This window comes from Schistocerca piceifrons, chromosome 2, assembly GCF_021461385.2.
Source record: "Schistocerca piceifrons isolate TAMUIC-IGC-003096 chromosome 2, iqSchPice1.1, whole genome shotgun sequence".
Lineage (NCBI taxonomy): Eukaryota > Metazoa > Arthropoda > Insecta > Orthoptera > Acrididae > Schistocerca > Schistocerca piceifrons.
Window position 1 is genome coordinate 1,030,692,882 of NC_060139.1, and position 15,642 is coordinate 1,030,708,523.

At 44.2% G+C, this 15,642-nt stretch overlaps 1 protein-coding gene across 1 annotated transcript in view; it reads right to left on the minus strand.

Annotated features, from left to right (window-relative positions):
* The window catches only part of LOC124776574 (dehydrogenase/reductase SDR family member 11-like), a 72,366-nt gene that overhangs the window by 17,141 nt on the left and 39,583 nt on the right, over positions 1 to 15,642 (minus strand). Inside the window, exon 3 of the mRNA XM_047251621.1 lies at positions 3,075 to 3,204. Within this exon, the coding sequence (XP_047107577.1) occupies positions 3,075 to 3,204 (130 nt within the window). The remainder of the gene's footprint in view (positions 1 to 3,074; positions 3,205 to 15,642) is intronic.

Sequence of the window (15,642 nt, forward strand, 5' to 3'; positions counted from 1 at the left end):
ATTCATGCGAAAACATTTCCAAAGTGATTATAGCCGCGCGACGGGAATTAAGAGACTTTGAACGTTGATTGGTAGTTAGAGCTTCACATGTGTGACATTCCATTTCCGAATGGTTAGGTAATTCAATATTTCGAAATCCACACTGTCAAGTGAATGCCGAGGACACCAGATTTCAGGCATTACCTCTCACTGCAGATAACGCAGTGGCCAATAGCCTTCACTTAACGACTGTGAGCAGCGACGTACGCGTGGAGTTGTCAGTGCTGACAGACAAGCAACTCTGCGTGAAATAAACGCAGAAATCAACGTGGGACGTATGACGAACGTTTCTATTAGGATAGTGCGGCGAAATTTGAAGTTAATGGGCTATGGCAGCAGACGACCGACACGAATGACTTCGGGAAAAGCACACTGCAGCGCTTCTCCTGGGCTCGTAACCAAAATGGTTGGACCCCAGACGACTGGAAAACCGTTGCCTGGTCAGGTGAGTCCCGATTTTATTCGGTAAGAGCTGATAGTATGGTTCAAGTCTGGTGGAGACCCCACAAAGCCATGGACCCAGGTCGTCCATAAGCCATTGCACAAGATGGTTGTGTGGTGGTGGCGGCTCTATAATGGCGTGGGCTGTGTTTACATGGGGTGGACTAGATCACTGAGAGGAAATGTTTATTTTTGCCTACTTTGAAACTATTTGCAGCCACTCATGGACCTTATGACTTCATGTTCACAGAAAGCAACTGAATTTTATGGATGAGAATGTGCCATGTCATCGGGCCACAGTTGTTCGCGATTGGATTGAAGCTCCTTCTGGACAATTCGAAGGAATGATTTGGCCACGCCGGCCGGAGTGGCCGAGCGGTTCTAGGCGCTGCAGTCTGGAACCGCGCGACCGCTACGGTCGCCGGTTCGAATCCTGCCTCGGGCACGGATGTGAGTGATGTCCTTAGGTTAGTTAGATTTACGTAGTTCTAAGTTCTAGCGGACTGATGACCTCAGCAGTTGAGTTAAATAGTGCTCAGAGCCATTTGAACCATTTGATTTGGCCACTCAGATTGCCCTACATTAGTCACACTGAACATTTAGGGGGCAGAATCGAGAGGTCGGTTCGTGCACAAAATCCAGCACCGGCACCACTTTCGCCCTTAGAGATTGGTATAGAGGCAATGTTGATCAATTTCTCTGCAAGGGGTTTCCAACGACTTGTCGAGACCATACCACGGCGAGTTGCTACACTACGCCAGGAAAATGACGTCAGGAGGTATCCCATGCTACTGGTCACCTCAGTGTATTTTAAACCTTATTAATGATTGTCGCCTCAAAAAACTACATACACTCATGCTCATAAATTAAGGATAATGCTGATATATGGTGAAACAACGCTCTGGTGGGCGGTTTGCGGGTTTAAATCACTTCGGGGTATGACCATTTGGTGCATTTGATCTGCGGTCGTCGCACGGTGGCACTGGCAGCAGTCCCCATACGCAGAGGTGTGTTGGTGCATGTCAGAGTACGGTGCAGCGAGTAAGTGTGCAGACGTTTTCAGACGTACTAATGGTGACTGTGTGTTGAAAATCTCAAAGAGCACATCCTGATGGCGTTATGAGGGGTAGAATACTAAGGCGACTGGAGACTGGTCAAACACAGCAGGTTATAGCACGGGCCCTCCGTGTGCCACAAAGTGTGATCTCAAGATTATGGCAACGATTCCAGCAGACAGGAAACGTGTCCAGACGCTACAGTATGGGACGTCCACAGTGTACAACACCACAAGAAGACCGATATCTCACCAACCGCGCTCGCAGACGGCCGCTGAGTACTGCAGGTAGCCTTGCTCGGGACCTTACTGCAGCCACTGGAACAATTGTCTCCAGACACACATTCTACAGACGACTGAACATACATGGTTTATTCGTCCGGAGACCTGCAAGGTGCATTCCACTGACCTCTGGACACAGGAGAGCCGGTAAAGCCTGGTATCAAGAACACAGTACATGGGCATTGGAACAGTGGACAAGTTCAGGTATAGTCTGTACAGTGATTCTCGCCGGGTTTTCATCTGGCGTGAACCAGGAACCAGATACCAACCCCTTAATATCCTTGAAAGGGATCTGTATGGAGGTCGTGGTTTGATGGTGTGGGGTGGGATCATGATTGGTGCACGTACACCCCTGCATGTCGTTGACAGAGGAACGGTTACAGATCAGGCGTATCGGGACGTCATTTTGCACCAGTATGTCCGCCTTTGCAGGGGTGCAGTGGGTCCCACCTTCCTCCTGATGGATGATAACGCACGGCCCCACCGAGCTGCCATCGTGGAGGAGTACCTTGAAACAGAAGATATCAAGCGAATGGAGTGACCTGCCTGTTCTCCAGACCCAAACCCAATCGAGCACGTCTGGGATCCTCTCGGTCGACGTATCGCTGCACGTCTTCAAACCTCTACGACAATTCAGAAGCTCCGACAGGCACTGGTGTAAGAATGGCAGGCTATACCCCAGCAGCTGCTCGACCACCTGATCCAGAGTATGCCAACCCGTTGTGCGACCTGTGTACGTGAGCATGGTGATCATATTCCATATTGATGTCGGGGTACACGCGCAGGAAACTGGCGTTTCGTAGCACACGTGTTTCGGGACGGTTTACTCAACTTATCACCAATACTGTGGACTTACAGATCTGTGCCGTGTGTGTTCCCTATGTGCCTATGCTATTAGCGCCAGTTTTGCGTAGTGCAACGTTGTTAATTTGAGCATGGTGTAGTTATGTACAGGTAAGACTGCACAGTTTTTTTTCTGGAGGCATTTTTGCCTGTAAATAACGTTCCAAATCTTTACGCGATTGTATGCTGGGGCTTTACGTAACACGTGTCCGTGTGTAAACTCTTTAGCATCGACCATGATTGCTTCTGCCTTTCTGCCCAGTAGGCGTGAGAAACTGCTTCAAACGTTTTCTTCACGATCGGAAATCTGTGCCAAAACTATGTATTTTAGACTGAAAACTACAGAAATAACATAAATACGTAACATAATAAAAATAAGATTACATTGCTGTCACAAGACGTGTCAGAAGCCCACCTGTTGATGTGGATGATGAAGCCGTCGTCGACGCCCCTGCTCAGCATGTCCTGCACGGCCTCCCTGGTGCAGATGCTCAGACCCAGCACGTTCACGTCCAGGATGCGCTTCCAGTCTGCCGTCTTGCCCTCTGGTCACAAGAATCAAAAGGAATTTTACTGTACTAGCTTAAAAGTTTTTGCTATATAACTAGCTCATGGAACTGCTGCGGCGGACGTTAAAAATCAAGCTTACTATTAATATCCGGAGAGTGTAGGTGCAAAGATGGGTCAAGCAGCATATTACTTCCTGCCACATAAATCTTGTCAACCACCTATGAGGAGAAATTTCAGCGATATAGAGGCTCACAGACGCTTGTTCTTCCAGTGCGCCATCTGCGAATGGAACATAAAGTCGGGCAAATAGTGGAGATACCAAAAGTATTCTCCACCACACTTCGACACAGTTCATAAGGTGGCTTGCAGAATGCAGCACAATCAAGAAGCCAGGATCAAGATGTTCATCGACCAGTGTGTTTCACACGTATAGACGGACTATGGCTTCCCTTAGTACGATGTAACGTGGCATCGTAGTAATTTTGTAGGAAGCACATTTTGCTGATGTGGGAGCGACCTAAATGGTTGTAAAACAATAAACTGGTAGCCAAGATCGCAGGAATTCTTTTTATTCCATGATTACCGGCTTCGGCGAAATGAAAGCCGCCATCATCGGTTCTTAGGACATATACAGATTACAACATCAATGTAAACAATAGTGATACTAATAGTTGCCTATAAGACGCAGACCTTGCGACAACTTTGTAACGCCTGCGTGTTATAGGCAACTTTAATATCACCATTGTTTGCCTTGATGTTGTAACCTGTATGTGTCCTAAGATCCGATGATGGCGGCTTTAGTTTCGCCGAAACCGGTAATCATGGAATAAAAAGAACTCCTGCGATCTTGGCTACCAGTTTATTGTTTTACAGGCATCGTAGTAAGATATGATAACAGTATGAACGCCGCAGTATGAGAATGTTTCTTGTTTTTCACTATACCAGTGGTGGGTTTCTCAAATGCCACTGACATAGCCATTCCACTCGCCATTACTACCGAAAAACCGATGCTGTGGAGTGGCTGTAGCAGCCAGACATTTCATGTGGCTGTTGCAGGTCAACATGTACACTCCACGCACACCTCACAAATGTTCTTTCCACACACCTTGCGTCATCTCTAGTTTTGTCCCTTGATCACAGTCATTGGTCCAGTGATTCCACTTTACTGAAGATCGTCTCAAGTTTCATGGGCTGCGAAGCTATTGGAAATTCGTGTTTAAATAGTTCTTGAGGGATCTGAAGATGATTTTTATTTATCAGAAGAACAGCTTTTGAAAACAATGACACACCGAGTTTTTGAAAATAATGACACACAGTACAACACACTCTCACATTATGTACGTCTTTTTCCACGCACGTTCAATCTCAGATTGCTGCCATTCCTAGTTCTCACTTCGATCTGGAAGTCTCTGTTCTCAGAAAGTGGCCCATGAGAGGAAAGGAAGCCAACACTACTTTTTAAGTGCCTGTTGTGGACAGTCGATGGAAGACAAGAAACCGTATTTTTGTCGTTTCCCTTCTTTACGGATTTATTTTTCTCGTTTGTCCAGAAAGATTAGCACCTGAAGTTCAGATAATCTCCAGCCACTTTGTAGGAAAAAAAGGCACAAGATAGTCACTGTTCTCGGCAGTGATAACTCCTGCTGCTGCTCTTCAGCTGACACTGAAAGCTGTGATATACTTCGTTAGTGAATACCGTTGTTATCACCTCTTCCACCATCACAAATAATTTCATATCATTCTTATCACCACTAACGATTATCCTTCCTCACAAACACTTAGTTAAATGTTGCCCCAACAAGGATCGAACTTTTAGGCGCACCCAAAATTAGTTAAAACATTTACAGCGGTAAGACAAAGCATTATGACCGCTGCCTATCACGCCGCTGGACGCCGCCTGGTGGTATTGCTCGCCCGTGACGCTGTAACAAAAGAATGTAAGGGGAGCAGACAATGACGGGAGATCACGCTAGCGAAAATATGGGCTACAAATGGGGAAATCTGCTGGGATAAGCGACTTTGACAAAGGACAGATTACTATTACACAGAGCCTGTGAACAAGTATCTCGAAAACGGCGAATCTGATCGAGTGACCACGTAGTACTGCTATGTGAGCACCTACGGAAAGACGTAAAAGGACAGTTAAACTTTTACTAGGCGCCTGAGCATCTGCAGAATGAGGTAGGACCGTGAAACTACCACTAAACGCAAAATGCTTGGACGTCCACGACTCTTTACAGAACGTGGGGTTCGGGGGCTTGTTTGCTCTGTAAAATAGGACAGATGGTGATTTGAGGCATTTCTGCCGAATGAACACAATTCTGGTGCACGCACAGGTGTTTTGGAGCACACTGTTGTTGTTGTTGTGGTCTTCAGTCCTGAGACTGGTTTGATGCAGCTCTCCATGCTACTCTATCCTGTGCAAGCTTCTTCATCTCCCAGTACCTACTGCAACCTACATCCTTCTGAATCTGCTTAGTGTATTCATCTCTTGGTCTCCCTCTACGATTTTTACCCTCCACGGTGCCCTCCAATGCTAAATTTGTGATCCATCGATGCCTCAAAACATGTCCTACCAACCGATCCCTTCTTCTAGTCAAGTTGTGCCACAAACTCCTCTTCTCCCCAATCCTACTCAATACCTCCTCATTACGTGATCTACCCACCTTATCTTCAGCATTCTTCTGCAGCACCACATTTCGAAAGCTTCTATTCTCTTCTTGTCCAAACTATTTATCTCCATGTTTCACTTCCATACATGGCTACACTCCATACAAATACTTTCAGAAACGACTTCCTGACACTTAAATCTATACTCGATGCTAACAAGTTTCCCTTCTTGAGAAACGCCTTCCTTGCCATTGCCAGTCTACATTTTATATCCCCTCTGCTTCGACCATCATCGGTCATTTTACTCCCTAAATAGCAAAACTCCTTTACTACTTTAAGTGCCTCATTTCCTAATCTAATTCCCTCAGCATCACCCGACTTAATTTGACTACATTCCATTATCCTCGTTTTGCTTTTGTTGATGTTCATCTTATATCCTCCTTTCAAGACACAGTCCATTCCGTTAAACTGCTCTTCCAAGTCCTTTGCTGTCTCTGACAGAATTACAATGTCATCGGCGGACCTCAAAGATTTTACTTCTTCTCCATGAATTTTAATACCTACTCCGAATTTTTCTTTTGTTTCCTTTACTGCTTGCTCAATATACAGATTGAATAACGTCGGGGAAAGGCTACAACCCTGTCTCACTCCTTTTCCAACCACTGCTTCCCTTTCATGCCCCTCGACTCTTATAACTGCCATCTGGTTTCTGTACAAGTCGTAAATAGCCTTTCGCTCCCTGTATTTTACCCCTGCCACCTGTTCATCGTATATTATTGAACATGGCGCTCCGCAGCAGACCTCTCCTAAATGTTCACACGTTGACCCAACGACATCGTCGATTATGATTGCAGTGGGCACGGGACCATCGGTATTCCACCGTCGATCAGTGGAAACATGTCTCCTCTTCGGGCGAATAACTTTTTTGCTACACTAGGTCGCTGGTCGTCTCCACAAACGTCGTCATCGAGGTGCAGTGCGCCACAGACGCAGGCTGGTGGGACCGGTATTATGCTATGGGAGACATTCTCCTGGTCTTGCATGGGACCTGCGATGGCAATGGAAGACATGCTGACAGCTACAAACCCGTTGTATCCCTTCATTGTTGATGTCTTCCCCCGTCAGCGATGTCATCTTTCAGCAGTATAATTGTCCGTGTCTCGGGACAGGAACCGTGCTACACTGGTTTGAGGAATATTATAGTGAACTCACGTTGATGTCTCGTCGACCAAATTCGCCTGATGCAAATCCTATGGAAACTATCTGGGTCGCTATCGGGTATCACCACCACGTACGCAAATCAGGGGCCCGTTATTTACGAGAATTACATGACCTGTTCGTAGACATCTAATGCCACACACCTCCACAAACCTACCAACAAACTGTCGGATCCGCGATACACACAATCAGTGATGTATTTCGTTCTAAAGACGGACAAAGAAGCTATTAAGCATGTGGTCGCAATGTTTTGGCTCATCAGTGTTTAATGAACTCTCAGAGCTGGCCAGTGTGGCCGAGCGGTTCTAGGCGCTTCAGTACGGAATCGCGCTGCTACTGAGGTCGCAGGTTCGAATCCTGCCTCGGGCATGGATGTGTGTGATGTCATTAGCTTAGTTAGGTTTAAGGAGTTCTAAGTCTAGGGGACTGATGACCACAGATGTAAAGTCCCATAGTGCTCAGAGCCATTTGAACCATTTTGAACTATCAGATTTGATTTCAGTTCCTACATGGTAACTAAACAAGTAACTTCATTGGAGATTAGGGACAGTGTTGTATGCAGTGTGTCATTTGCGACCATTAGCAGTTTTTCGCCTAAAACTGGACTTAGGAAACCACATAATCGCTCGCTGCGGGTGTCGTTTCGTGACTGGTGTCGTGGTTCCCTGGTCGTTCAATACAAAAGTAAAATCCTTTATGTGGGTGATTTATGAAGTTACCAAAACTCGTTGATCTTCATTTAATATGTGTCTGGTCACTATCTGTTAAGGTGCAAAATTTTTGGAAATATGATTAACAAGTGAATAATTACTTTTGAGGTAAAAAGACTCCTCACCCTGTATGTAACGTAGGCTACATAAAGTAATGTTCACGGTTGATATCAGCATCACAGACTATTTTCGGCTTACATGGAGTCCTCTGGAACAAGTAGATGCTGCAGAAGGCTGAGTCCATAGTGGCTGTTGCAGGATTCGGTAATTTCTTGACGCCATTCAAATACTCTGATTTCTTGTGTCTTCGACTCCAGGGTGAACATGAGAGTGGAGTTACTGGCTGCCTTCATATGACATGCTTAGCATTTAGGTAAATCTGGAGTTCCATGTGTGTCCCTTCAGGATGTACATGAGAGTGGAGGTGCTGGCTGCCTTCATATGACCTGCTTAGCATTTAGGTAAATCTGGAGTTCCATGTCTGTCCCTTGTCTATGAAGGATGGAAAGTGATACGCCAGGCTACATTTTTCTACTGTCTTAGCTTTGATTATCTGTGTGGCTGCGGTGTGACTACTATTTATGCTTCTTGTCGACAAACTGGTGTTACCTGCGGTGCAATGGCTTTATCCGATTCTAAAAGAGCACAAGGCAAAAACGTACAGGACCAAATTAAAACTGTGTGCCGGACCGAGACTCGAACCTGGGACCGTTGCCTTCCGAGGGCAAGTGCTCAGCGAACACTCCGCTGTAGAGTGAAAATTTCATTCTAGAAACACCCCCCAGGCTGTGGCAAGCCATGTCTCCGCAATATCCTTTCTTCCAGGGGTGCTAGTTCTGCATGGTTCGCAGGAGAGCTTCTGTAAAGTTTGGAAGGTAGGAGACGAGGTACTGGCGGAATTAAAGCTGTGAGGACGGGGCGTAAGTCGTGCTTGGGTAGCTCAGTCGGTAGAGCACTTGCCCGCGAAAGGTAAAGGTCCCGAGTTCGAGTCTCGGTCCGCCACACAGTTTTAATCTGACAGGAAGTTCCATATCAGCGCACACTCCGCTGTAGAGTGAAAATTTCATTATACAGGACCAAGTCTGGGAATCATCAGCGGGAAATCCATAACGTCCAATAACCCAGTGCTTGTTCAGGGAAAGCTTAACAGCTCAGGGCACATGAAAAGGATCATTCAAGCCATGATTTTGCTATTCCTATAATGTCAGGAAGTTGTGTTCCCAGTAAGACACTGTGCCCACGCACACAGTTCTCCCTTAAGTCAATTTGGTCATCAGCGTGTGTGCTCTTTTCCTGAGCCAGCACGATCTCCGCAACAGCTGAGGATGGGAGGGGACGTATCTGAAGCGGAGATGTGTTACACTGAAGTGAGAAAGGTCATTGGATAGCTATGTGCATATAAATGATAATTACTTGAAACCCTCAGCTGCCGACAGGTGCTGTTGATATACCTCAATTGGGACAGCTGAAAATGTGTGCCCCGACCGGGACTCGAACCCGTATATAAAGTTGGCAGTAGTATCACGTATACAAATCATAAAAGGGCAGTGTATTGGCGGAGCTGTTGTGTGTACTCAGGTGACTCAAGACAAAAGGTTTCCGGCGTGATTATGGCGGCAAGACGGGAATTATCAAACTCTGAATGCGGAATGATAGGGACATTCCAATTCGGAAATCGTTGGGGGTTTCAATATTCGGAGATCCACAGCGACAGGAACGTGCCGAGATACCAAATTTCAGGCATTACCTCTCACTATGGACAAATCAGTCGCCGACGGCCTTTACTTACTGGCTGAGGGCAGCAGCGTTTGCATAGGGTTGTCAGTGCTAACAGAAAAGCAATACTGCGTAAAACAACCGCAGAAATCAATGTGCGACGTACGACGAACGAATATGCTAAGCCTCCTCCACACAGGGACAGTAGTGGCGGCCAGCAGTACTAGCCAATACTGGGTGCTAGTAATTGAGGTGTTGAGATCAGAAACGGGACATGTCATCATTTTTGGGGTATATGAGTTATTATTGTAGTTGGTATTTTCACACGATTCCGCATCTGTTGGTTCTAAAATGGGACTTGTTCAGCGATTTTTCCTTGTCAAAATCAGTGTCGAAATTACGTTCCTTGCAGAAAGAGGACTTGTCACAGATGCAAGTCCTATATTGCACGAAAGAACGTGAGGCATGAGAGCAGCAATGTAGCGGTTTGCAGTAATCAGCTGTGAAATTTCCAAATGGCTTCAGTGACGGAACCGTCAGAAGAGTCCGAAGACGATTTACATTAATTTAGAAGGAAGAAAAGACACCTGGAATTGTAGAAATGGAATGTGATTAAACAAAAGAAGGTCAAGGGTTTGGAGCATACCAACTGGAAAGGAAACATTGTTCCTAGGAGGGAAACAGGCGCAGATTGCAGGTAAATAGTCATACAATGTTCATTGTTTGAATTATCTCTACATAATGTAATATGGAACAGTTGAACGGAATGGACGGTGTCTTGAAACGAGGATATAAGATGAACGTCAACAAAAACAAAACGAAGGTAATGGAATGTAGTCGAATTAAGTCGGGTGATGCTGAGGGAATTAGATTAGGAAATGAGACACTTAGAGTAGTAAGGGAGTTTTGCTATTTGGGGAGCAAAATAACTGATGATGGTCGAAGTAGAGAAGATATTAAATGTAGACTGGCAATGGCAAGGAAAGCGTTTCAGAAGAAGAGAAATTTGTTAACATCGAGTATAGATTTAAGTGTCAGGAAGTCGTTTATGAAACTCTTTGTATGGAGTGTAGCCATGTATGGAAGTGAAACATGGACGATAAATAGTTTGGACAAGAAGAGAATAGAAGCTTTCGAAATGTGGTGCTACAGAAGAATGCTGAAGAGTAGATGGGTAGCTCACATAACTAATGAGGAGGTATTGAGTAGAATGGGGGAGGAATTTGTGGCACAACTTGACAAGAAGAAGGGACCGGTTGGTAGGACATGTTCTGAGGCATCAAGGGATCACCAATTTAGTATTGGAGGGCAGCGTGGAGGGTAAAAATCGTAGAGGGAGACCAAGAGATGAATACGCTAAGCAGATTCAGAAGGATGTAGGTTGCAGTAAGTACTGGGAGATGAAGAAGCTTGCACAGGATGGAGTAGCATGAAGAGCTGCATCAAACCATTCTCAGGACTGAAGACCACAACAAAAACAACAATACCATGTAATATGCTGTAGCAGAAGCAAGTTGTGTAGAAACATTGTACTAAAGTGTGAATATAAATTCCTTTCATGAAAACAAAGTCGAAATTTATGTTTCTGTTGTAATATATGAAATCGGTGAAAATATGTTATTCGCCGAGTATATAGGTTAATAATACGCTAATACCTGTTTACACATGCCGGCGTCTATGTTTTGAGAAGTTCTCATTTGCTCAGAAGGAACTATTGTTGACAGAATACAACAATATACCCAACAAAGATGGACAGCATGGCTAATTGAGTGCTTACATTCTTCCCATCTTTCCAAAAGCAAGGAGACCACGCGCAAATTCCATTACCAATCGTGGAAGGACATCAAATTATTATTATAAGGTAACTGGCCTGACCACTGTAATATTACTTTATTAACCATTTCGTTCCCGAATTATGTACAGTCTTAGACAATAAAACTGACCGCCGGCCGGCCGCCACGGAGACTAAGTCCGAGTCATTCACTTAAGGTGGCCAATAAAACTGACCACCCCGGCCATCCGCACAATCTGGCAACACTGTAAGATGCGGAAGTGTTAGGAGGCAGTGTTGTCTACTTCCGAGACGTTGTCGGACTATGTGAGCCCGTGGTCTAGTGGCAAGCGTCGTGAGTTCTGAGCTTATAGTCGCCTGTTCGCGTCCAACTGTAATTTTTTTTTTTTTTTTTTTTTTTTTTGCCACAGTCAGTCTAAAGTTATGAGTCTGAGTGAACATCGAAGATAATTCGCTTCACATTCTACCCACCAGCAATAACAAGTATTCCAGAAACAATTCCGCAGGACAGCTCGTGGCTACGCCGCGATCGTAACAGCTAACGCTCGAACGTTTCCTCGCGCTGCAGCGGCTACCGGCCACCGGCCAGACGCCACCCGCCGCGCCGCCTGAAATCCGGCGCCGCCCATGTGAACGCGGCGCCACGCTGTCAGTGCATGTATCAACTGTCATTTTCGAATTTGAAGTTTCACTTGTCATCTTGCAGTTAAGCATTGGATTTTGCATACTTGAAAATCATGAACTACGGTTAAGCATTGTAAAATTGAGTGGCAAGTGCAAGTAGGTGTAACATCTGCAACACAACGTTTACTTTTGGTATAACAGAGGGGTGAATGCAGAGGAGGCAGCTAGAAAGATTTGAATTGTGTGTGGAGCGAGGGCTTTTGGGAAAAATACACTAGAAAAAGATATTCTTGTTTCAACAAAGATCGTTCTGGCATGAATGATTTTCCACATTAAGGAAGTCTCGACTACTGATATATGTGATAGATCACCATTTTACCATCATGCGACATTTGCATTCAACAGGCAAAGTTCAGATGTCTGGTGTAGGAGTACTGCATGCTCTAATTCGAAACAACAAAAGTCAACGGAGTGACTATTATTGAACGTCATCAGGTCGCTCATTGAGCATTCGTATGCAGTACTGTTACTGGTGACGTGTTATGATGCCTTTATCGTTAACTTCCTAAGAAGAAATGAAAGGCTGAGCCCCTCCAAAAGACATAAACTCGAGCAAAGAGTAGTGTGAACATAATATTTTACATCTGATAGCTCCAAAAGTGTGTTTTGGGCTACGAATTCTGCCCCAAGGGCTGTGTGCAACACAGCTGGAATTTGTTGCCAACAACTGAGACACCTTTCGGTCTCAGCGTAAGAAAATCGAGCAACACAACTACATCACATGTGCTACTGCATGATAACGCACTTCTTGATTTGAGAAACAAAACTATCCAGGAGACTGAAATTAAAGTCGTCTCTCAGGCACTTGTATTGATAGGGAAGTCCTCTCTCAAGCACTTGTCCCTCTCGTCATATATTCGTAAAGTTTTACCTTTCCCGCTCTTGATCGATCAACCGTCAACGCAATTCATTTCTAGACGAAAATACTCTTAAAACTACTCTGGTATAATGATATCGTTGGAACCAGTAGGTTTCTACTGGCGTAGAATTTGTAAACAACTTAAGCATTGTCAGATCGTTTTAGACATCGTGAAAGAAAATTCTTTTGCTGATTAATTTCTCTTTGATGATTACTGTTGCGTTTAGTAAACTAATGGAAAATCCAATTAAAATATTCACTGTACTAATACAAATTAAATTCACCATACTACAGAAACATCACGACGGCAGACTATCTTAATAAAGCATTAAGTATCTGTAAGACGATTGAGCCTATTTTAACACGAATTAGTAGGACATTACCGACTTATGACTTCGAAAAGATCTGTATTTACTTCATTTCCTGTATCATTCGCAATTATTATGAAAATGTGGCATTTCATAGATATAATTACGTATTCACAACAACAAAAAATATGTCGTCATTATGAATTTGGCAGTACCGTAAGGTTTTCGCTCTGACACTAAGGGTTACTGAAAGTAGCAAGGCGCAGTTTGCTAAGCGCTGTCTTACGATTCCCTTATTGCGTTTGTATCTGCCTGCTTGAAGCTAAGCTACAAAAGAATTAAAAATCTGGCTTTCAGCGAGTCTCGAAAGGCGAACGAAAGCAGCTTGCACCTGGTGGCCAAATATGTTTCTTGGGAACAGGCTACTTCCTGAAGTGGGAAGACATTCTTTTGTGGTTGAATTGTTAGCAAATGTCAGTCAGACGTGTGCCATTGGTCTAAGCGTTTCGGTGTGTTGAATTTGTACCAATGATTTTTCTACAGGTTTTTTCTGTCCCAAATAGAGAGTTGAAGTCTCCCATTAGTATTTTCACGCCATCTTGGTGAATTTTGCTCATAGTATTTTCGAGTGAATATCTTTTATAGGGGCTCTGAATGAGCATAGTCATAAGTCGATTGTTGATGGATGCGATTTCTTTGACAGAGTTGATGATGGATCGAGAAATGCAGTGCCGAAGATTGGTACGCCTTTCGCTACCCTTTGTTGTATTTTTCTCTTGAAGATGCAATGGTTTCCGTAATGCAAGTTTTAATTGTCAATTAATCGTGGTTCTTGAAGAGCAAGGATGAGAATTTTTTGGCGGTCTTTTTCTTTTGTGAGGTTATTGAGGTTTCTTGTTTGGATCAATGTATCGATGTTTAGTTTTTAAATGAATGTTTTCTGCTTGTAGGGAAATTTACCAGAGATCTTCGATATTCTTTGCCGCGCTAACCTGGACTCCCCAGAGTGCGAAAATCCAACTGCCGCCTATCGGTGGCCAGGTTGTGTACCACCTGGGGTAAAGTTACCTTTGCTTGTATAGTTCATGTTTTCTTGTGTTTCATTGGTTTGGCCTGGGTGATACCGGGACCAGACAGGACCAGATGGTGTTGAAGCCTTTGGAAGCAAATATTTTCAGCCAAGCTTATTGAGATAACAGACGGTGACCAGAGTAGCGGTGATTTTCAATCAGATGTGTCTGGATTTTGGGTTCAACGGATTGAGTAGCCGTCCAGGACTGTGTTAGTATTTGGTTCATCCCAAGTATTTGATTTCCTCGGTACCACCCATATAGGGGAGGGTTTTCCCTCTCGGCCACACGGGATTTTTATTATTATTTTTATTGTCATTATATCATCAGCAAATCTGATATGGAGTATCTTCCCACCACTGAAATAGATGTGTATTGTTCGATTCCATTTTTCCATCAGATGAATATAGGTTATAATTACGTTACATTGCTGCTAGTCGACATATTTCTCACTTTTTCTTAGACAGTTGGTAGCGGTTACTCCATCATAGGAATTTATGTGCGCAGCATTGTTGCAATACAGACGTTCAAATTATCAGATTTCGGTAATTTCATTTCGATACAAGATCGTCCTAATCGGATTCAGCCAGTCAGTCTTAATTTGGATATCCGACTACAACTCTCATGATATGATAGAGTGGGTGAACCACATTCTTAATCGGACTGTTGAATCCAGATCACTTATCTATGACAGGGCCTGAATTCTTAAACACTGTGGAAAATAATAATCCAATGTGCTTATTACAAATACGTTATTTAAATAACAAGGTCATGGCCATATGTCCCTACAAATGCAAGCGACCTTTGGACGAATATAGAAAACGTATGGTGGGAAGTAAACCGTCACGCTACACTGTCGACGACTTAATGAAATAAATCCCCCACGCCCTCGAGAAATCTTACGTAATGATCGTGGGTGGGTTGGTTACTAAAAGTATACGCGTCCACAAAACCCGTGTGGACAATTATCTGATAATCGGTCAAGCTTTGCTTTGTCGCAGCTCTTTAGCATACAACAAGTCCATTTACTTTCAGTCCCCTCCTTCCAATTCTTGCAATGTAATTTAATGGAACAATCTCACCCACTCGACGCCAACTGAGGAACTGACTGGTGCATGTGTTGTTCAACACACAGTACTTGTCACCCTCACTGGAATCAATGACTGTGTGTGTGTGTCTGTGTGTGTTTTTGTGTTAACGCACAATCTTAGTCAATACTATTAAAATTAGAGAGACAACCAACAATAAATATTGCACCAAATATGACTGTAAAGTATTTTAATGCGATGGGAAGTTACAAACTGAATTTTTACCCATCCCATGTCCTGCGTATTACGTTAAGTAAGATGTATTAACTCCACAGTGTCGTTAGCAGAGACAGTGCGCTCTTGTTGTCGAGGCTCGCGACAAGTGCAGCGATTAGCAGTGCCCAATGCCGCCGCGATTTGTTTATGTTGGCTGAACGTGGACACTGCAGCAGACGCTTCGCCCTAAACAGAAAGAAAT